General features: G+C 49.8%; 1 protein-coding gene across 1 annotated transcript in view; it reads left to right on the top strand.

The window, feature by feature from the left end:
* EFCAB6 (EF-hand calcium binding domain 6) overlaps window positions 1-23142 on the top strand; it is a 231875-nt gene that overhangs the window by 141746 nt on the left and 66987 nt on the right. The window contains exons 18-19 of the mRNA XM_052640994.1: window positions 3708-3943; window positions 17540-17636. Of these exons, the coding sequence (XP_052496954.1) occupies window positions 3708-3943; window positions 17540-17636 (333 nt within the window). The remainder of the gene's footprint in view (window positions 1-3707; window positions 3944-17539; window positions 17637-23142) is intronic.

The raw sequence follows: 23142 nt of genomic DNA, 5'->3' as shown, positions 1-23142 counted from the left end.
AAAACAGGGTCATTAAAGTGGGAAAGAAGATCAGTTTGATAAACTTACCATTTAGCTTCAACATGGGGCAGAGGCCCAGTGTGTGGAGACCCCAGGGTGAGAAGACCCCAGGTGAGGAGACCCCAGGGTGTGGAGACCCCAGGGTGAGGAGATCCTGGGGTGTGGAGAACCCGGGGTGAGGAGACCCTGGGACATGGAGACACCGAGGCATGGAGACCCCAGAGTGTGTAGGTGCGAACACCTCAGCAGATGAAACAATGTTGAGTCCAGGGGAGGGGAGGTGTGGCACGCCCTGTGGGTAGAGCCAAGCCCAGGAGCAGGGCAGCCAGTTTACTGTGCTTGAGACATCTTCCCGGCATGGATTGCCAATTGGAAGTTCATTTTGGTTATTACCAAGCTCCCATTTTACAACAGACACGCTTATGATTGTCTAGCTTGGATTTGCAGGATGGTTTTGACTTTGACTGATGGCCCAGCCATCAGACCATGCATCCTGATTCTTGGTTTGAAAACACACAACCATCATAAGCAGACAGGGAGAAGGGTTCGTCCTCATCAGATAATCCCATGTGCCCAACCGAGAAGAGCACGGGGCAGGCAGGGTTCCTTGTGGGGTGGACAGCCTGTTTCTCTGAAGAGCGAGAGCCTGGCGGGAGGCAGAGAGGGCAGAGGGGGAAGTCAAGGCACCGGGTCAAGCCGTCCCTCGTGCTGGTCAGCTGGACCCTGAGAGGCCATTGCCTGCTACCCCACCAGTGAAAACCCAGACCCCTGTTCTGGCCCCTCTATGCTGTCTCCTGTCGCTCATCTTTCCCAGTGGGGCCACAGAGAAGCCAAGCTCCCTGCTGGCACCATCGTCTTCCTGGCTTTATTATCAGTGAAGCTTGGTTACAGCACACGTATGTCCTGTGTTTCCTAAGATGGTCTCTATTTTAAATAATTAACTAACAGATTGATTTAATAAATGTACACCAACACCCACTCCATCCTGCAAGGAACTTTTAACCTAGTGGGTGAGACAAGCAAACCCCTAACTGCCAGGGTATGCATGATACAGACTCAGGTGTCGGTTACATCCCGGACCTTGGCGGGGGCTCATTGCCCTCAGGGTGTATGTAAATGGAACAGAGTGTGTTTTGGTGGTTGACTGGGAAGGTCCAGTCACTTTATTTCCTTTCTTGAGTTCCTATTTGTGAGGAATTCTTGACTCTCTCTCTCCATCAATAATGAAAAATCTATCCTGTATTAGTTGCAAATGCTGTTAGTCCTGCTGCTGCTATTTGCTTAGTGATCTGTAGCCAGATGAGTGGATCTCAGCACAGGTGCGTCCACGGACAGCAGCAAAGCTGAGCAAGGTGGCCTCACCCTCCCAGGCCAGGCCGAAGACCACGAACAGTGGAAGGAAATAATTCATTTTAGCAAACAGGGGGCATCTCCCCTCCCTGACTGTGGTGAGGAAAGCAGACACCAAGACCCCCTTGGTGACCTGGAGTCATGACCTGGGCACAGGTTCCCATGGCCCTTGTGGGCTCACCTTCAACCTCACCCTCTAGACAGGGTCTGTGCAGGTTCAGGCACGTGTCTGTGGATTCAGGTACGTTTTGAAAAAAGCAAACAGGACCAAGCCCGCCTCTCCCCTCCACCACACAGAAATAGGATCTTCTATACGTATGCTTCAGCCACTGTGTTTTTCGCTTCACCATTTGTCTTGAATGCCTGACCCTGCAGAGTGGTCTCCACACATTGCTCTGCTCAGGGTGGCCCCTGTCTCTCAGAATGAGCCGGGGTCCTGCCTGACTGGCTGCAGCCCCTTTATGACCCATCTCGACGCCGCCTCACCCCAACCCTGGGTCGTGCTCCGGCCAGCGCCCTTCCTCCTCTTGCATCCTTGCACATTTCTGCTGCTTTCCCCAGATTGTGGCCTGAGCTGCTGAAAGAAGGCGCTGCCACTTCTTGAGCTGGAAGGCCCCAGAGGATGAGCTGGAGGCCAGGAGTTTGATTTGGACCTTGCTCATTCTGACATCCCGGAGAAGGCAATGGCAACCCACTTCAGTACTCTTGCCTGGAAAATCCCATGGATGGAGGAGCCTGGTAGACTGTAGTCTATGGGGTTGCGAAGAGTCAGACACGACTGAGCGACTTCCCTTTCACTTTTCACTTTCATTCACTGAAGAAGGAAATGGCAACCCACTCAAGTGTTCTTGCCTGGAGAATCCCAGGGACGGGGGAGCCTGGTGGGCTGCCATCTATGGGGTTGCACAGAGTTGGACACGACTGAAGCGACTTAGCAGCAGCAGCATTCTGACGTCCAAGGGGAGATGCTGCAAAGCCTTTGGAGACCTGCATTTGGCTGCTGTGGGAGGGCTGGGAGCTGCGAGGTGGAGGGAGTCGTGGCAGAGACAGGCCCGTGATCCCAGTGGGTGGTGCCCCTGCAGACGAGGCTGCTGGATGGTGGCACCTCTGAGGGGCATGGGCAACCCTTCATGTCGGCTCCCACCGTATTTAACATAACGATTGCACACATTGGTGAAGGGATTGCACACTTTGGTGAGTGAACAAGTGAGTGAATACAAGTAGGTCTTCCACAAAACTCCAGCTGAGTCGAAGCAGGTCTTGCTTTATATGACCTCTGTGGAGGGTCCTAGGATATGGAGGTGCAGGCAGAGCCCCCAGAGTGGCTGGAGAGACCCTGGGCGGGGCCATGTGAGGTGCTGGTGGGACCAGGGGTGGGGACGACAGCCACAGGGGCTGTGCTCCAAGCCCGAGACCCAGGGAGCCCGAGTCGGGGGAGCGGGAGTGTTGGCCCAGATGGACCCGATTCAGATCCCACTGCCGGGCACTTGCTGTCCAACCTCTGGCAACAGTAATAGTAACAAACAGCGTTTTAGACCCTAACGGAACCTACCCGTCCGCTCCTAAGCACTTCGCCTGCTTGGCATAGTCAGTCCTCACGATGACCCCGTAGGCAGGGACTCTGTCCTCCTCTGTGATGGGTGAGAAGCCTGGCGAGGTTCAGTCTCTTTCCTCGGTCACTCTGCTAGCACTGGGCAGAGCCGGGCTTGGAAACTGAGCAGCCTGGCCCCCTGGATGTGCCCCGAGCCCTGCAGCCCGGCTGCAGCCTCAGATTCCCTGCCGGCCTCTGTTCCCTCACCTGCAAAGTGGAAGTCACCGCAGCGCGACCTGCAGACGCAGAGGCGGGGCTCAGGCAGGCGGGCAGGGCCTTCATTTCAGCCCAGGCATCAAACCGGTGCCCATCCTCTGGGCAGTTCCTTGGTGGAGTTCAGCTCAGTGCTGGTTCTCCTGTAGACAGCAGCTGCCTTTCTGAAAGGCGTTGCCATTTCCAAAAGCCGTATGAAAACATCAATAACCAGATTTTTATATGTTCTGGAGAGCTCCAGCATACTCGGTCTTCACTTCCGATTTTGGAAGTACCACTGGCAGAAGCCAGAGGGGCAGGAGGGAGAGAAAAGCCACTCCAGGCCCTTTCCTAAACTCTGAGCACTGAGAGAGTGCCTGAGGACAGAGTTCACCGTTGCCCTGGGAAAGCAAGCCGTGGCAAGGGGACTCCCAGAGCAGGGAAATCTCCAGGAAAAGCCACAGCGGAAGCACAGCCCTGCCCTCTTGTTGGGGATGAGTCCACAGCGCAGGGCGGGAGTGGGGTCGGCTCCAGGTTTCCGGGGCCGGGCTGTGACGCTGTGTCCCGGCTCCAGGACCCGTACGCCGCCTTCTTTAAGATGGACACTGACAGGGATGGCGTCCTCACCATGTACGACCTCCACCGCCTGCTGCAGCACCTGCTCTTCAACCTGAAGGACGAGGAGTTCGAGCGCCTCCTGGGCCTTCTCGGCCTGAGGCTCAGCATCACACTAAACTTCCGGGAGTTCCGCAACCTGTGCGAGAAGAGGTCATTCTGTACAGATGACGATGCGCCCCAGAGACTGCTCAGGTAAGAGGCCAGCGCGGGGCGGCGTCCATGCAGGCATGGTGCCAAGGGCCGGGGCTGGGGGCGGGGCGGCTGCCGTCCCGATCTGTTCACTCTGTCATTTCCTTAGTTCAAGAAAAGCCACTCTCAGGATCTCACGCTCAGTGCAGAAAGACTAGAAAATGCAGAGACAGGTGAGAAGATACACTTGATCTGAGCACCCGCGAGCATTGTGGTTTTTTTTTTGTACTTCAGTGTGCGTCATCCCAGTCTGGTTAATTTACACGTAAATATACACACGTACTTGTATGTTCTCGTTATGAACCCAGGGCCAGGTAGATACGCATGTCGCTCAGCCTTCCAAGACCTCTGGGAGCACCGCATGCAGAGGGCGGGGCTGGGTGCTGTCAGGAGAACATGTGGACTCCCCCAGGCCTGAGCCCTTAGCTTGGGCAGTAAGCCTGGCCTGGGGAACCACACAGCACCTTGTGGTGATTGGTGGAAACCGAGTGTCCTCTCTGTCTTTTTTCCATGCGCATAAATCCACCCATGTACCTGTATATTTGTCTCTTTAAAACCCTGGGGTCAGCGGCGCCAGCCGCTCTGGGAGATGCAAGGACCCCTTCCAGCTGTTTGTCAGGCAGAACTCCCCACCCCTCACCCCTGTTCACCCCACGCCAGCCTCCCTCACAGTAGGAGAATCTGTGTGTCCAGCTGAGGCCGTGACTTGTTCGTCTCCTTGGGTTCGCTCAGTAAAGGCATCTGCTCCTTGAAGTAGTGACGGGCCTCCCATCTTACCTGGGACCTGTCACAGTCGCCTCCCCCACTGAGATCTGCTGACAGGCATGGATGAAGGAGACATTCAGCCGCTCCCTTACCAATTATTACAAGGACAATATCAATATTTTTTGAAATGTTACCCTCCCCTTTGCTAGCTCAGGGCTGCCCTTGATACTCAGTGATTCAGCTCAGTAGTGGCATCATCCCTGGGCCCTTCTGCCCTTAAGGCACCTCCAGCCCCCAGGGGCTGCAGACAAGTGCCTACCCCCTTGCAGACAAGGGCATTCCCCAGGAGGGGGAGCCCCGAGAAGCCCCTGTCACCGGGCCAGACTCTGTGCCACTTGTGCAGGCGGCAGAGGCCGCTGACCTTGCCCTTTAATTTTCCCTTCTGAACTTGCTGGTTTTATTTTGTCTCTACTTAAAAAGCTAGCAAGGAAGAAAACCACTGTAGTCTCTTTCTAAGTGAAGCGATCATAGAACACGTGAGTTGGACACCTGCTTCCAATTGCTCCAGTTGTGAGGAGCTTTAATATGAGACTTGATTGCTTAACATTCAAACAAAGCAAGAAAATATCCTTCAGAAAGAATTTTCTGGAGAATGTATGCAGAACGGATATGGAAAATTTCAACCACAAAGTGCAGCCTTCCCATCCTCGTGATTCGGCCGTCTTAGTTGTGTTATTTGTTCATCCATCCCACGCTCACCGAGGGTCTGCTGTGAGCTGGGCATCACCCCAGGACTCGGCGGTGCAAAGGTGGATAAGATGAACACTCTCCTTGAGGGACTTGGGGCTGAACTGCTGCTGCTGCTGCTGCTGCTAAGTCACTTCAGTCGTGTCCGTCTCTGTGTGACCCCAGAGACAGCAGCCCACCAGGCTCCCCCATCCCTGGGATTCTCCAGGCAAGAACACTGGAGTGGGTTGCCATTTCCTTCTCCAGTGCATGAAAGTGAAAAGTCAAAGTGAAGTCGCTCAGTTGTATCTGACTCTTCGGACACAACCCCATGGACTGCAGCCCACCAGGCTCCTCCATCCATGGGATTTTCCAGGCAAGAGTACTGGAGTGGGGGTGCTGAACTGGGACAAGTACAAAATCACAGGAATACAAGGATATCTGAATTGCCCCAGGAAGGGGAGAGACCAAGCCTGCTTGAGGTGAACAGGAAAAGTAGGACATTTCAGTTAGATCTTGAGATGTGAGGAGGAGTTTGTGCAGTGCGAGTTACCAGACTGTGGTCCAGAGCCAGGGCGCAGCATTTGCAGAACTGCAGAGGAGGGAGCGCAGAGCCTACTCGGGACTGAGCAGAGCGTGCAGGCACAGAGTGGCATGCACAGTGGGCGAGGAGGCCTGAAGTTGCAGGAGGGCCTGGTGAGAAGGGGCTTGAGTGTCAGGCTTTGTCAGCAGGCCAGAGAGGATCCTCTGCCGTGGCGTGTCGGAGGGCGTGTTGTGGCATGCAGACATCCTTCAGCAGCCACAGAGTAGAGGGTGGATGCAGAGGCTGGATCCAGGAAGACCAGCTTGGGCCTCAAAGGTCTGGTGTAGTCCGAGCTCTGAGACCCAACCAAGGCGCTGCTTTAGAAAGCCAAGCCTTCCCATGGCCGGAGCCTGAACCTGTGCTTTGTGAAGATGTATCTTTTCATACCCTACAACCCTTCAAGGAGGCATCGCTACCTGAGTTTGCAGATGAAGGAATTGGGGTCTCGAGGAGAGTTTCTGACTGGTCCAGAAGGACCCAGGTGATGGGCAGTGGACAGAGATTGGAACTCAGGGTGCCTGTGGGGAGGGGCCACCTCCTCTGTGTGGAGAGTTGGTCTCTTTCACCCCCCAGTCTCACTGTTCTCTGCTAGCCAAACCTGGATGCCTTCCCTTTTTGGAAGCCATCCTGCCCTCTCACTTGGACCCCTCTACATTCTGGGCCTTTACTTTCCACCTGCATCATCAAAGTGCAATACTTTTGAAAACTTTGAAGGTTCATAACTTTGTTGAAGACAGGAAGACCATCTTGTTTGCTTCATAACTGCACAGCATTTTCATCTTTAGATGTGTAAACACCAGTTAGAGTGATTAGCCCAATGACCTGATTCATTTACATCGTCTGTTCCCTTGTTTAAAGCACACGGGCCTTGTCCATTTATCTGCTGACAACCCACATCACGTTCCTTCCGGTGCGTGTACATCATTAAAGATGAAAGGATGCTGTCAGGTGTCCTCTTAGCAAAATTAGACAGCCAGCTTCTCGTCACAAAGCATTGTATGATCCAGTCCTTCCTGAGGAATTTCCTTGCTGTTCTTGGATGTGAACCACTCACTCACTCATCAGGAGATTTGGCTTCTATGATCCAGTTCACCATCACCTTCTGGTTCTTCTAATCGTTGTGAAACATCTTGCGATCTCAGTTTTCTTCCCTTTGCCATCTGGGCATGAAGTAAGAATTCTCAGTTCTCAACTGTGTTCAGTGAAAGCTAACGTAAGAGCAGGATGGGGTCCCTGGCGTCTTTTATACCTTTCTGAAAGACACTGTTACACTCAGGGCAGTGCAATCAGAAAACTGAGGGGCGATGTAATCGGGGGATCTATTTCAATGTGATATCATCCTGCCGCCAGGAGACTCTATTTTCGTTTGTTTTCCTGTTATTATTTAGTCTCCTTTTTCTTTTTAGCAGAACTGGAGACAATGAATGAAAAACAATTGGATGTTTCCTAGAATAATGAAATAGATCTAGGATCATTAAATCAAGCTCACTAAGACCCCGTGATCTGTCCTATTCTAAGAGGGCTTAATGGACGCATGTGGTAATTGCAAGATAAAAGGAGTTTTATTTCATAAAGAAAATAAATGCCCTTTTTGTGTTTCTTTGGAAGATCTCTAAGAAAGAATAAAAGTCATGAATGCCACTTTCTATTTTCTGGATCATACAGACTTGTTATTTATTCTTTAAATATTTGATGGAATTCAGCTATGAAATCATTCAGTCCTGGAGTTTCCTTTTCAGAAGAATTTTAGCTGTAAATCCGATTACTTTAATAGTTACAGGATCACTTAAGGTTTCTATTCCTTCTTGACTGAGCTTTAATAATTTGTGTCTTTTAAAATATTGGTCCATTTTGTTTAGCCTGTTGAATTCATGAGAATAGAGTTGGTCACAGTGTTTCCTTACTCTTCTTTCAATAGCTGTGGGGTCTTTAGTGATAGCCCTGTTTTCATTTTTTGATATTGGTAGTTGATGTCTGCTCTCCTTTTTCGTTGACCCATTTAGCTGAAGGTTTTATTAATTTTATTGATATTTTCAAAGAGCAAGCTTTATGTTTCCTTCATTTTTCTCGGTTGTTTTTCTGTTCAATTTCATTGATTTCTCTTCTATAATAGTTTCTCTTCCTTCTTGCTTTAAGTATGCAGTTGATCCTTGAACATCCTTGAACAACACAGGGGTCACAGGAGCTGATCCACCCCCACAGTCAAAAATCTGTGTAGAGCTTTTGACTCCCCCAAACTTAACTACTAATAGATGACTGCTGACTAGACAACTCACAAATAACAAAGTTAATTAACACACAGATTATATATGCATTATATACTGTATTCTTATAATAAAGCAAGCTAGAGAAAAGATAATATTGTTAAGAAAATCATGAGTGAGTGAGTGAGTGAAAGTCGCTCAGTGGTATCCCACTCTTTATGACCCCATGGACTATACAGTCCATGGAATTCTCCAGGCCAGAGTACTGGAGTGGGTGTCCTTTCCCTTCTCCAGGGGATCTTCCCAACCCAGAGATCGACCCCATAAGGGAGAGCAGATGCATTTACAGTACAGCGTCTATCAACGCTGCAAGTTCCTGTTGTGTGTTACGAGATGAGTCGTCTGTCAGCACCCATGTCTGTGTTGTCTCCTATGATGCAAAGCACTGGAGGTGGCATACATGCTGGTGTGCAGCTCTACACCTCAAAGATGGAAAGATAATGTGAGAAAGAAGTCCATATTCACTTAGAGGTATAACAGTTCATGCACGGATAACAAAGAAGCAGCAATATGACTTCTTTAAAGGATCTTAGTGTAACTGACACAGTCGCTACCTGGTGGCCTAGCCTACACAGCAATGCATTAATCATTGTAAAATCTGTATGGCATACAGTGCCTGTGTGCATGCATGCTCGGTCACGTCCCACTCTTGCCACCCCAGAGACTTCGGGCCACCCAGCTCCTCTGCCCATGGAATTTTCCAGGCAAGACTACTGGACTGGGTTGCCATTTCCTCCTCCAGGGGATCTTCCCGACCTGGGGATCAAATTCATGTCTCCTGTATCTCTTGCACTGGCAGGCGGATTCTTAACCACTGAGCCACCTGCAAAGCCATGGCATACAATATTACAGTCATATTCAAAATGCAGTATTGGAATCATTGTTACTCTAAAAAAAACACACCCCTTACCTGTGATGATAGACTAATATTCAGTTTCTCCAATCTGAGAGAGAGAGGGGGCAAGAGAGGGAGAGACATACTGCCTGGTAATGTAATTCTTTGAAAGTAAAGTTATAAATCAGGAAGAAAATTAAGGCATTACTTGTATATTAAATATCACCTTATGTCTATGTAAGGATAGACTAGTGTCTACAAATATTTTATGCATTTATGACAGACGTTTTTCTTAATTTTTTTCAATATTTCTAGGCTGTGTGGCTCATCTGTGAGTTTTTTCATGTTATCACAAATCCCCCAACATTTTCCGATGTATTAATTGAAAAGATTGGCATATAAGTTGACTTGTGCAGTCCAAACCTGTGTGGGGCAAAGGTCAACTGGAGTTTGTCCTGCATTTTTATTTTCTTAAGCTGAAAGCTCAGATTTTTATTTGAATTATTTCTTAATGCTGTCAGTTTTCTCATAGGCATTGATTGAGCTGCATTTCACAAATTTGGACAAGTTGTAGTTTTTATTTTCACTCAGTTCAAAATATTTTCTAATTTCCCTTTAGACTGTTTATTGAAACCATGGATTATTTAGAAGGATGTTTTTTCTTCAAAATATTTCCATGGTTTCCAGCTGTTTGTTATTGATTTCTAATCTAATTCTGTTAAGTTTAGATAGCGCACTTTGTATGGTTTTAATTATTTTAAATTTGTTAAGGTTCATTTTATAACCCTAGAAATGGTCCGTCTTGGTGAATGTGCTGTGCTTAGTCGCCGAGTCATGTCTGACTCTTTGTGACCCCATGGACTGCAGCCCGCCAGGCTCCTCTTCCATGGGGATTCTCCAGGCAAGAATACTGGAGTGGGTTGCCATGCGCTCCTCCAGGGGACCTTCCCAACCCAGGCATGGAACCCAGGTCTCCTGCACTGAGGCAGACTCTATCCCAAGTATACTTGCAAATAGTGTGTATTTGGCGGTTGCTGGGCGGGGTGCTCTGTAGACGTCAATTAGATCAAGGTGGTTATAGTGTTCAGAGTCTTGCTTAGTTTCTATTAGTTCCACCAGTTACCAAGAGGGGCATGCTGATGTCTCCAACGACGATTTTGCATCTCTTTCTCCCTCCGTTTTTAATCCGTTTATGCTTTGTGTATTTCAAAACTCTGAGAAAAATGTATGGTTATATCCGCCATTTCTGCTTCTCTTCTTTTCTTTCTGAAGTTCCAGTTTTCTCTCTGCTGCCATTTCCTTCCCCTGAAGAATTTCCATTAGCAAGTCTACTGGAGACCAATCTCAGTTTTCCTTCATTGATAATACCTTTATTGTTCTTTCAGTCCTAACAGTTTTTTTTTTTCCTGAATATAAAATTAAAAGTTGACAATTCTTCTGTTAAAGCACTTGAAAAATGTTGTTCCATTACCTCTTGGCCCCTGCAGTTTGTGAGGACAAATCTACAGTCACTCAAATGGTCTTCCCCCTGTGGTGGTTTAGCCACTAAGTCCTGTCCGACTCTTTTGTGACCGCACGGATCGTAGCCCACCAGACTCCTCTGTCCATGGGATTCCCTAAGCAAGAGTACTGGAGTGGGTTACCATTTCCTTCTCCAGGGGATCTTCCTGACCCAGGGATCAAACCCGAGTCTCCTGCACTGCAGGCAGAGTCTTCACCACTGAGCCGCCGGGGAACCCGTCTCTATATGTGCCATTGTTCTTAGGTTGCTTTCAGGATTTCTTCTTTATCTTTAGTTGTCAGCAGTTTTAGTATGAGGGCTTCCCAGGTGGCGCTAGTGGTAAAGAACCCACCTGCCAACGCAGGAGACGTAAGAGACGCGGGTTTGATCCCTGGGTTGAGAACATCCCCTGAAGGAGGACGTGGCGTGTTTGAGCGTGATTTTCTTTGAGTTTATCTTTTTTTGAGGTTTGCTCAACTTCCTGAATCTGTAAATTTAGGTTTTTCCACCAAATTTGAGCAGGTTTCAGCTATTACTTCCCAAAATTTTAAACTTTTCCAAGTACCAGCCTTCGTCTGTTCTCCTCTCAGCACTCCGGGGACCTGGGTGTTAGATCTTCTGCTTTTGTGTCGCAGGTCTCTGTATCTTAGTCCCTGGAGAGGTTCTTTTCTTCCCCTCTGTTGATCAGGTCAGATTATTTCTAGTCATCTGTTTTCAAGTTCACTGACTCCATCAGTGATAGCTCTGTCATCTTCCTTGAGCCAATCCGGTGAACATTTTATTTCAGTTGTTGTATTTTTCAGTTCTAAAGTTTCCACTTGTTTCTTTTTTTTTTTTAACTGCTATTTCTTTGCTCTGAACTTATGTCTTTCCATTTATTTTAAGAATGTGTACTCTTTACCTCATGATTATAATAGCTGCTTTAAAATGTGGTATTTTCAACATCTAGGTCATCTTGGAGTTGGTGCTTGTTTGTCTTTTATCTTGAAAATTGCTGGCATTTTCCTGGTCCTTCAGATACCGGGTAATGCTGGACTGTATTGTGGACATCTTTAATGTTCTATTGTGACCCTCTGTTCCTGTTAAAATCCTTGGCAGTGTGTTGGTTGGTTGATTTTCAAAGCAGGCAATCAGTCCAGTTAGTTTCAGAGTGCACGTCCCGACCTGCCCTCCGTGGTTTCAATGTCAGTCTATTTTCCAGGGCCGTTGCAGCTCTATCAGGCCAGCCCATGAAGGCAGCTCCCAGGAGCCAGTCCTGACTGCACTTAGCTTCTCAACGCTTTCACCGGGCTGCCTTGGGTTCGTCTCACGTGTGCACACATCAGAGCGTGTGCCCCTGGAGCTCCCTCCATGCGGCTGAGCTTCCCTTTCTCTAGCTCTCTCCCCTCTGTGCTTTCCTCCCACCCTCTCCAGCAGTCAGCAACCCGCTTTTTGGCCTTGTGGTTGGAAACCCTTAGGTTTCGGTCTCTCTCTGCTGTTCGTGCGTCTCATGACTGGGTCCCCCTCCAGGGCGACATGGTGAGAGAGAAGGAGAAGGATAATGACGTGGATTCTCCAGTCCTCCTTGAGCACAGAGACCCCCTTCACCTTCCCCTCTGGTTCGAGAGAAGGATTTCAATTTGGGGTACCCACTTGGCCAGTTAAGGTCTGTCTAGTCAAGGCTATGGTTTTCCCTGTGGTCATGTATGGATGTGAGAGTTGGACTGTGAAGAAAGCTGAGCGCTGAAGAATGGATGCTTTTGAACTGTGGTGTTGGAGAAGACTCTTGAGAGTCCCTTGGACTGCAAGGAGATCCACCCAGTCCCTTCTGAAGGGGATCAGCCCTGGGATTTCTTTGGAAGGAATGATGCTAAGGCTGAAACTCCAGTACTTTGGCCACCTCATGAGACAAGTTGACTCATTGGAAAAGACTCTGATGCTGGGAGGGATTGGGGGCAGGAGGAGAAGGGAATGACAGAGGATGAGATGGCTGGATGGCATCACGGACTCGATGGACGTGAGTCTGAGTGAACTCTGGGAGTTGTTGATGGACAGGGAGGCCTGGCGTGCTGCAGTTCATGGGGTCGCAGAGTCGGACATGACTGAGCGACTGAACTGAACTGAACTGACTTGGCCAGTACCATTGCTTGGCGTAGAAGTGCGGTTTTGTAACTGGGCTTGCTTCCCTTGTGTCTCAGCCGGTAAAGAATCCGCCAGCAATACGGGAGACCTGGGTTCAATCCCTGGGTCTGGTACATCCCCTGGAGAAGGGAAAGGCTCCCCACTCCAGTATTCTGGCCTGGAGAATTCCATGGACTACAGTCCATGGGATTGCAAAGAGTCGGACATGACTGAACGACTTCCACTTTCTCTTGCCTCAGATCAGGAATGGAACAGTAAGAAGTGACAAGAAAGGGGAGGATTCCCTCATATCCTTTGTACTTCAGGGGCTTGCCTTCCTGAAGAAAAACAGGTCAGAAAAACAGGCTCTCTCTTGAGGCTTTTTCTGTCCACATCCAATGCACAACTCCACAATTAGGACTGTTTTTAAGCAGCCCTTAAACTGGAAATAAGGAGGGAAAAAAACCCCGACTTATACACCATATAAGTCGATCTTCAAGTTTTGATCCCCTCCCCCACCACCAGTATCCTATTACTTACTTTTGGGTGTCCTCAAGAGAGTTACTTTTTGTATTCTGTCCAGAGTTGTAAGCAGTGGGAGAGAAAGGGTGAAGTAGACGTGCCTGCTCCATTCTCCCTGGGACATCTCAGGACCCTGGCCCTGGCTGGAATGTTATTCCCCAGGATTGCACCGCACCTTCTCATCACTCAGGCCTCAGGGAGCCTCCCTCTGGCCTTCTTGGCTGAAGTGCCCCCGACCCCACACTGGCCCCTCATTCTCAGTCGCATTCAGTATCTGACGTTACCTGATTCACTTATTTTTCCAAGTGTCTGCTATACGTTCCTGCCATCAGAGTGGGAGTGCCTTGTGGACGTGGGTTCTGTCTGCCTTGCTTGTCACTGTGTTCGTAGGACCCAGGGCAGCAGGTGGGAGGAGTTCGTGACTGGTGGGCTGGCTGATAGGAAGGCTAGATCTAGCTGTCAAGATCTAAAAGGGCAGGCCGTAGGAGAGGAAAAGGCCATGGAAAAACTTCCAATCTCTCCAGAGGAGACAAAGATATAAAACGGAACAGAGAAGAAATGAATGGGAAATCAGTCAGAGTCCCTGGTTTGAGCATGAATCACTAAGAAAAATAATCAAGCCTCATAGCCCAATAAAGAAATGAGAGTGTTTTGGATGTGTGTTTAGACAGTGGGATCATTTTGGTAGTGACTTGACTTTGCAGAGATGGAACAGGCCTCTCAGGGCCTCCATCCTTTTTGGGGGAAGTCCAGGTGAGCCCTCTGGGGTCAGGTGAAATCTAATGGTGACGCAGGGGACTGTGTGTCATTAGGACCTACAGTCCTTCAAGCAACAGTAGTGAAAACGCAACGTAATCCACCCAACCTTCCAAAACCTTAGTGGTAAAGTAGCATTGCAAGGAAATCAAAGAGTTAATCCTAAAGGAAATCAACCCTGAATATTCACTGGAAGAACTGATGCTGAAGCTGAAGCTCCAGTACTTTGGCCCCCTGATGTGAAGAGCGGACTCATTGGAAAAGACCCCGAACGCTGGGAAGGTTTGAAGGCAGGAGGAGAAGGGGGCGGAAGAGGATGAGGTGTTTCGATAGTATCACTGACTCAATGGACATGAGTTTGAACAGACTCTGGGAGATACTGGAGGACAGAGGAGCCTGGTGTGCTGCAGTCCATGGAGTCGCAAAGGGTCAGTGACTGAACAGCAACAAAAATGAAGTAGCAACAGGGGACTAGACTGGCTGATCTTTGGATCCCTTTCCGTCCTTGAAATTCCATGATTCTGTGAAGTCCGGTAGGCAGTTGGAGAGAGATGGAACAGGGAAGCAGGTGAGGTTGCCGTGCCAGTGACACAGAGGTGTGGACGAACAGCAGCAGGCGGTGGCCGAGGGCAGGAACAGGGACGGCTTTTCAGACGGCTAGATGAGCTCTGGGGGGAAGGAGGGAGGAGGAGTGGGGGGCAGGTGGAGAGGGAGACGCACTCGCTGGGGGCACATGTTCGCCAGGTGGTAGGAGTTCCAACACACGCTGTGATTTAAAGAGCAGCGTCACGAAGGGGATGAGAAGGGGAGAGACGGTTAACAGTGCCACGTGTTAGTACAGAGACTCCCCGGCTTGGCAGTGTAGAAGCCACAGTTCACCTGTGTACCCCACAAGCTGGCATCTGCCAGAAGAGGAATGAAAGTGGGCCCAGCCTCATGTGGTCCATGTCAGCAGGAGGAGGGGGAAGACTCTGCCCAGCCGCTGCCGGTCCTCTGCACCTGCCCGCTGAGCGGGGGCAAGAACTCTTGCCTGCCAATCCACGGGGAGTCAGAGTCTATGTGATTCACCAAAGCGCCGCTCTGAATAAGACCCTTTCCCAGTGACACAGAGGTCAGCAGCCCAGTGTGGGCTTCTGGGGTAACGAGGGCCACCGTGTTCTCAGTGACCAGTAGGTACAGAGTGCCGTCATCAGGGAGCCTGGGGGCGGTCCCGGACAGCTGAGATTAGCAGCAGAGTCTCTCAGGAGGATTTAGAGGAGGAGCCTTGAGAGCAAATGATCGCTGCTTAATTTGTTGGCTCCAGTGCCTGCTGTCTGTGATGTTTTTTTTTTAATTGTGTTAGTTATATTTTTATTTTTTGGTTGCAACGGAGGGCTTCCCTTGTAGCTCAGTCGGTAAAGAATCCGCCTGCAATGCAGGAGACCTGGGTTCGATTCCTGGGTCAGGAAGATCCCCTGGAGAAAGAAATGGCAACCCCCTCCAGTGTTCTTGCCTGGAGAATCCCATGGACAGAGGAGCCTGGCGGGTTCCCAGTCCACGGGGTCGCAAGAGTCAGACGCGGCTAAACCCTTAGCATTACCATGTTGTGGCTGCCCTGGGTCTTCACTGCTGTGTGAGGGCCTTCTCTGGACGCGGCGAGCAGGCGGCTTCTCTCTGATCGCGGTGTGCAGGCTTCTCCCCGCGGTGGCTCCTCTTGTTGCGGGGCATGGGCCCTAGGCACACAGGCTTCAGTACTGCAGCACACGGGCTCAGTGGTTGTGTCTTGTGGACTTAGTTGCTAGGAAGATGTGGAATCTTCTAGGACCAGAGGTTGAACCCATGACCCCCTTTATTGGCAGGCAGGTTCTCAGCCACTGGGCCACCAGGGAAGCCTTCTGCTGTCTGCTCTAAATGTAGGATGGGAGCGGGATGCCCCAGGTGAACTTCTCTTGGAGACGGCGGCCGCGGGCCTCACTTGCCCCGACCTTGCACTGGGCTAGGCACTCCAGGGGTGCTGGGAGAACTGAGCTCCTTGAATTGAGATACAAACGTTAAGCAAAAAGATCCCGCGCGCATAAAACCACGGTGGCCCTCTCACCTCTGTGAACTGAGCCACCTAATGGGTCCTTTCCTCTGAGGACTGACGTTAGAGGAGCTGCCGAAGCTGTAGCTTCAGCTGGAATGAAAATGATGAGAAAGGCTCGCCTCCAGCCTGGGAGGGCCCTGAGCTGAGGGGCCAGGATTCCCGGAACTGGCTGTGTGATTTCGGCAGGCTGTTTCACCTCTCCAAAGCCCAGCGTCCCCCTTTGCAAAGTGGGGTGACGATGCCAACGTTGCTGGGAAATCCGTGTGGCAAATGACCAGCAGCTGCAGCCCGACTGGAGCTCGTGGGGGTCATGGTTACCTCAGAAACCACATCCGCCCCACCCGGCGTCGTATAGAGCTGCAGAGCGGCTCGGATCGCATAAACCTTTGCTGCATTTTTTTCTTTAGATTTTTTTCCCCACAAGCATCTCACCTGCTGGAACATGAATTATACTTCTCTCGAAGGGTGACCTGGGGGACTTCCCTGGTTAAGACTCCATGCTTCCAGTGCAGGGGGCATGGTTTCCATCCCTGGGTCAGGAAGATCCCCTGGAGAAGGAAATGGCAACCCACTCCGGTATTCTTGCCTGGGAAATCCCGTGGACAGAGGAGCCTGGCGGGCTGCAATCCATGGGGTCACAAAGAGTCAGATGGGATTTAGCAACTGAACAACAACAACAGGGGGCTAAGGTCCTGCATATTGCACGAGACGACCAGAAAATGAAAAAATAAAGGGCAGCGTGGGCTTTTCTGCTGTTCTCTTCCTGGTTTTCCGGGCTCCTTTGGGGAGAAATTCCTGTGAACGTCCCTGTTGGGGCTTGCTCACTCACCCTCAGGCAAGACACCCCAATCACCCACGTGCCCATGAGTGAACAAGGATCCGAGCAGGGTGACCTCAGAGATAGAAGTGGCAAAAGGTTTTATAGGATCTGCTCCCCAAATTTGTTGTGAGTGGAAGAGTTCAGGGCACCCCAAATTCCTTCAGCCACAGTCTTCACTGTGCTTCGTGGTGCCCTAACCACACTCTTTTTTGATAGTGTCTTCAGCGCCCACTGTTCTGTGAGTAAATAGAATTTTGATCATTTTGTATTCCACAGATTCAACCTTTGAGCATGAGCTGAGACCGAGTCTGTAGGTCATGTTCCCCTAGGGTTCCCAGACTGTTTGCTTTGGTCCGAGTTATCACACCCACTTGTACATTCAGAAATGCAAGTTTTTGGTTGTTTTCATCCAAAGACAATGTTGTGCTGTGTTTTTTTTTTATCCCTTTGGGATTGAACGAACCCTTTTTGTTTTGTAAACCGCTGGAAAATTTGAATAGCATTTATCTGGAAATAAGCAAGGACTCCTAACTAAATTTAAGATTTCCCTAAGGTGAAGCTAGGGAAGTAAGACTGTATTTTAAGAATTAAGTTAGACCAGATGTGAAATAGCAGACTTTTATAGTACCTTTGTCACGAATGGGAGTAGGGGAACCCCTTGGGAGATTAATGAGTCTTTTAAATTGAAACAGAATTATTTATAATTTTTTTTTTCTTTTAAGACCAAAACAGAAGGTCGCAGATTCAGAACTAGCTTGTGAACAGGCGCATCAGTACCTTGTCACCAAAGCAAAAACCAGATGGTCAGACTTGTCTAAGGTGAGAAAGCGACTGTTTCCTTAAAAGGGAAGGGCAGCTATTTGTGTTCCAAGGTCATTGGGATGATGGAGCTGTTTTGATCCAGTCACTGAGATAGGAAGGCAACTTTTATACCAGTGTAGAGCCTTGGGGGCTGCCGTCTATGGGGTCGCACAGAGTCGGACACGACTGAAGTGACTTAGTAGCAGCAGTGCCTCCTTTGATTCTTAAAATACCTTTTCAAAATAAATTCTCACATTCAAGGTCAATTTTGTCTTTAGGGGGAAAAAGTGATTTTAGGAGTTACATGGACTGAAATTCCTGGCTCTATCTCAGGTTCGATATGAATTAAAAATTTAAATGAAGCAATGTGAGATGCTATCATATTTCTTTTTACACCGTTATAAAGTGTTAGTCACTCAGTTTTGTCTGACTCTTTGTGACCCCATGGAGTGTAGCCCGCCAGGCTCCTCTGTCCATGGAATTCTCCAGGCAAGAATACTGGAGTGGGTAACCATTCTCTTCTCCAGGAGATCTTCCCTACTCAGGAATTAAACCCGGGTCTCCTGCATTGCAGGTGGCTTCTTTACCATCTGAGCCACCAGGGAAGCCCCCACAGTTATAAACATGCATTTTAAAGAGATATTTCTTCCTTTCCTGCCAAAATCATAAAAAGCACATTTTCAAGGTGAATACCCTCCATGTGCAGTGATATAAATTGTGATTACAGTGTCAAGATGGACACACACTCTAACAATGACAGCTATACCTGCAAGACAGTAGATCTGAAATGCAAGCCCAGCTCCTCCTGAAGTTTAGACTGTGATGTCACTATTTCTCAATGCAACAAGGACCCAGTAACTTCACTTTTAAAAGTATTTGTAAACTGCATTATAGGAATACTTTCACACTAGTCTGAAGAACATCTCTACTTTATTTCACTTGGCCATTTTCTTTCTGTGCTCTCTCTTGGCCTGTGTCCAATGTGAAGGCCTGGTTTTAAGCACCCACACCGCCTCTTCCTTGGTCCCCATCCTCATAGCATGGACTCTGCCATCCTGGGCCAGCAAATCACATGGACTGAGGCCAGACTGGCCTTAGAGTAGTCCCCTGGGCTGAAGAGTGCAGGGCGTGATCTGGACTGCACATGGTGGGCACACAGGGCCCATACCCCAGCAGGGAGAGGGCAGAGCTAACACCGTCAGCCATGTGCCCGCCTTGTTCCTGCTTCTCTCCCACCTTCAAGCTCCCTCAGGCTGGACCAACTCAGGAAAACAGCCCCTTCTCCCCAGCCTGCCTCTCCTCTCGGCTGCTCTGCCCTCCTTCCCTTACGGGAGCAGCCGCCTCTCCGGTCCGCTCTGCGCTGCTCCCTATGGGGCCACCTCCAGGACCCTTCGCCGCTTCTTCCAACCCCGCCTTGACATCGTACGAACTGAGTGCCCAGGGGGTGTGCCTGCTCCCTGCTGGCAGAGCTCACGGACCAGGGGAGGGACAGTCACAGAGCAGAGGCAGGTTATTAACAAGGCGGTGGACGCCGAAAGGAGCGGGCTGCTGGGAGCGGCCGGAGGCTGGGGAGGCCTTGCTTCTGCCTTGTTCTGTCCACCCTCCCTGAAACACCTCCACCTCAGCTCCCTGACGCCCTGCAGGCCCCCTGACTCCTGGCCCAGCCCCCCCGGCCAGTTGACCTCCCTACCCTGTCCTAGCCCTTTCACTCCACCTTGATTCCATGGCCTCTCTTAGCTGCCTTCATCCTTGGTGCTGGGCACAGCCCCAAACTACGTGTGGAAGAGCCGTGGGGACCCCAGAGCTCTGGGCTGCAGCCATGGTGTTCCCCCCATGGAAACCTCTTCCATCTCTCCTAGAACTGAGCCTGGTGGGAGTGGAGCGGGGAGGGGACACGGAGGATTATGGAGGAAGAGGGATTTCAGGGGCCTGGAAGGGGGTGGGATGGGGGGAGGAGGTGCTTTCTCCAGAACCGAGCTCTGGGCCCCCTCACTGGCCCCGCAGGACTCAATGACCCAGAGCATGTGGACCACCCCATCCCTCTCTCAGTTTATATTGAGTGCTGCACTGAAGGGATTAGTTCGGAATTCTAAACTGACAGAAAGTAAAGCCCAGAAACAAGATCCGCCGTATTCCAGCTTGACCGCCTGGTGATGGCATGCGGGTTCCCATGGGCGCTCACATCCATGCTCTTCACTGCCGGGCCCCAGCATTTAGAGATGGTGAAGGTGTCTCCCTTCCGCTGCATTCCTGTTGGGAATTCATGAAATAGCACCTGCTAATATCCCAAGGGGTGTATTCTCCAGGAAAACTGCACTTGAACAAGGATTCAGGGTTTAGTTATCTTGTGACCTGCATATATAGGGTCACATAGCCCGCCAGGCTCCTCTGTCCATGGGATTCTCCAGGCGGAATACTGGAGTGGGCTGCTATGCCCTCCTGCAGGGGATCTTCCTGACCCAGAGGTCATACCTGAGTCTCTTAGGTCTCTCCTGCATTGGCAAGGGGGTTCTTTACCACTAGCACCACCTGGGGAGCCACCTAAGGTCATGGGGCTCCCCATTCCTGCCACGCACCACTGGGGGCGCATCCTGCTGGATCCTCAGAAACACAGAGGCATCGTCCCCTCTGGGGGCAGCTTAATACGCTCATGTCTATTGAAGTATTTTTGGAAAATAAGGTCATTGGTTTCTTCAGCAAATATTATTATGAGCTGACTATGCCCTGTTAGTGAAGTCGCTTAGTCGTATCTGACTCTTTGCGACCCCAATGGTCTGTAGCCCCCCAGGCTCCTCTATCTGTGGGATTTTCCAGGCAAGAGTACTGGAGTGGGTTGCCATTTCCTTCTCCAGGGCATCTTCCCAACCCAGATATCGAACCCAGGTCTCCCACATTGTAGGCAGACACTTTACCGTCTGAGCCACCAGGAAAGTCCTTGTTGCAAGGTACTACAGATACAATGACCAAAAATAAGATAAAAGGAAGACATGCCTGTGCGCCCAGAGACTTGTAGCGTAAACACCAACAAGAACTAAAGAATGGTACGGATCACAACGGCAGTGGTGCGCATACAACGGGGTGCCCAAGAGGAGGTCACTGGTAGAAAGATGAGCAGGGCTTGGACAGGCGTGCAGGGGAGGTGAGAATGCCAGGCCTGAAGCTGAACCAAGGCAGGGGGTTTGCGGGGCTGACCGGCACAGTGGGGACAGCACGGATGGGGCAGACCTCGGGGCAGACCACGTGGTTTTCAGTGTGCGGCAGTGGATGGATCACAGCCGGCTGCACGTGCTGCCGCTGTTTTTAAAAATTGTGGCAGAGGCTTCCCTGGCGGCTCAGTGGTAAAGAACGTGCCTGCCGACGCAGCAGACATGGGTTTCGTCCCCGATCCGGGAAGATCCCACTTGCCATGAGGCAGCTAAGCCCGTGAGCCACAGCTACCGAGCCTGTGCTCGAGATCCCGGGAACTGCAGCTGGGAGTGCGCGCTCCACAACTGCTCCAGGCCCTCGTGCCCTGGAGCCCTCCCACGGCGACTGTCCCGCAGCCCCTGCACTCGGCAGCTGGAGAAGAGCCTGCGCAGCCACAGAGACCCATCACAAAATAAATGCGCATATGAATAGTATTTGTATGTTTTCAGATTTCAGTGGTGTGTGGCAGGAGTAAATAAATGAATAAAGTTATTGTTTTAAATTGTGGTAAAGTAGACATAACATAGTTCTTCTGACTTCAGGGCCCCAGGAAGTGCTGGCCCGCTGGAGCGGGCTTTGGGAGGGGGGTGGTTGTGGGCCTGGGTCCAGGGTCAGCCTGCAGGTAGGCACCTTTACTTCCCCAAGGCTGGGATCTTGGGTTCCCTGACCAGAGATCGAACCCCGGGCCCCTGCAGTGGAAGCGCCGAATCCTAACCACTGGACTACCAGGAAGTCCAGTAATGCATCTTAATTAGCCAGTAGGCAGCTCCCTCCTCCTTGTTCTCTTATTAGAGTTTTTAAATCAGTTTGTCAAATTCTACAAAGAAAAAAAAAAAAAACTATTGGGATGTTTGGCAAGAAATGACATCTTTACTACATGGGACCTTCCAATGAATGAACACAGTGTAGTTCCATTTATTTTGATCTTTTAAAATGTTTTTCAAAACAGTTTTAGACTTTCTTATGTAAAAACCTTAACAATCATTTATAAGATTTGTTCCTCAGACTTTTCTATTTTTGGTGCTGTTGTAAATGTTATTTTTTTAAAGTTCATTTTCCATGTCTGATGTATTAAAATGTGAGTGATTTTACCTATTGATATAGAATCCCGGGGCTTCCCTCGTAGCTCAGATGGTAAAGAATCTGCCTACAATGTGGGAGACCTGGGTTTGAGACCTGGGTTTGATCCCTGGGTTGGGAAGATCCCCTGGAGAAGGGAACAGCTACCCATTCCAGTATTCTGGCCTGGAACTCCGTGGACAGAGGAGCCTGGTGGGCTGCGGTCACTTGGGTTGCAGAGAGTCGGACACGACTGAGCAACTTTCACTTTCACTTCTCATAGAATCCAGATTTATTGCCACTTTCTCTTATTATAATACTTTATTTGTGAATTCCTTGTACACCTGTATATACAGTCATGTCATTTGTGAATAATGACAGTTGCATTTCTCCCTGCCCTGTTGTTATGCCTTTTACCAGTTTTAACTTGCTTAACTACACTGGCTTGCACCTCCAGTACAAGGCTAAATAGAGAGCAATAGAGATATTCTTGTCTGATTCTTAATCATCCAGAAAACGTTTCATGGTTTCGCCATGAAGTATGGTGCTTGCAGAGGGCTTGGGAAGTGAACCCAGTGTGTCTTCCGCCCAGTGTGTTGGAAGGAGGAGGAATGAACTATTGTTCAGAAAGTTTAAGACAGTGTTCAACGCCCTGTGTTACCCGCTCTCCTAGTCTGTGGTCCTTTAAACGCCTGGCACATCCCCAGAGACCTTTTGCACCCCTTGGGGGTGTTAAAATGGTACCATGTCACCTCATCGTAACAACTATAGAGTCCATGTCCCTTGTTTTCCCTCTGACCGCCGGAGGCCAAGTTCTCCAAAAAGTGGAGATGATAACCTCAAACAGTGTGGGCCACACCTCACCTCCTGGGCTCTGGTTGGCCCTTAGTTCTAACAGTGTTTGAACCCAAATTGTTGCTCGGGAAAAAAAAATCCCAGCCACACGCTCAAGACCACTCATTACCCGGAAACAAGCCTGTTCTAGCATGTAACACTTGACGTTTTGCTCTGTTGTCTTGTTGAGCAGAATGAGGACTTTATTTGGAACGTATACGAAAGAGTAATTAGGGACTTCCCTGGTTGTCCAGGGGTTAAGATTCACCTTCCAATGCAGGGGGCGTGGGTTCCATTGGTGGTGAAGGGGCTAAGATTCCACCTGCCTTGTGGCCAAAAATCCAAAACATAAAGCAGAAGCAATATTGTAACAAATTCAATAAAAGACTTTAAAAATAGTCCCCATCAAAAAAAAGAAATCTTAAAAAAAAGTCAACAGGAGGCG

Source organism: Budorcas taxicolor, chromosome 5, assembly GCF_023091745.1.
Source record: "Budorcas taxicolor isolate Tak-1 chromosome 5, Takin1.1, whole genome shotgun sequence".
Taxonomy (NCBI): Eukaryota; Metazoa; Chordata; class Mammalia; order Artiodactyla; family Bovidae; genus Budorcas; species Budorcas taxicolor.
Note: the sequence above shows the minus strand (reverse complement) of the source record. Positions and strands in the feature narration are given on the sequence as shown.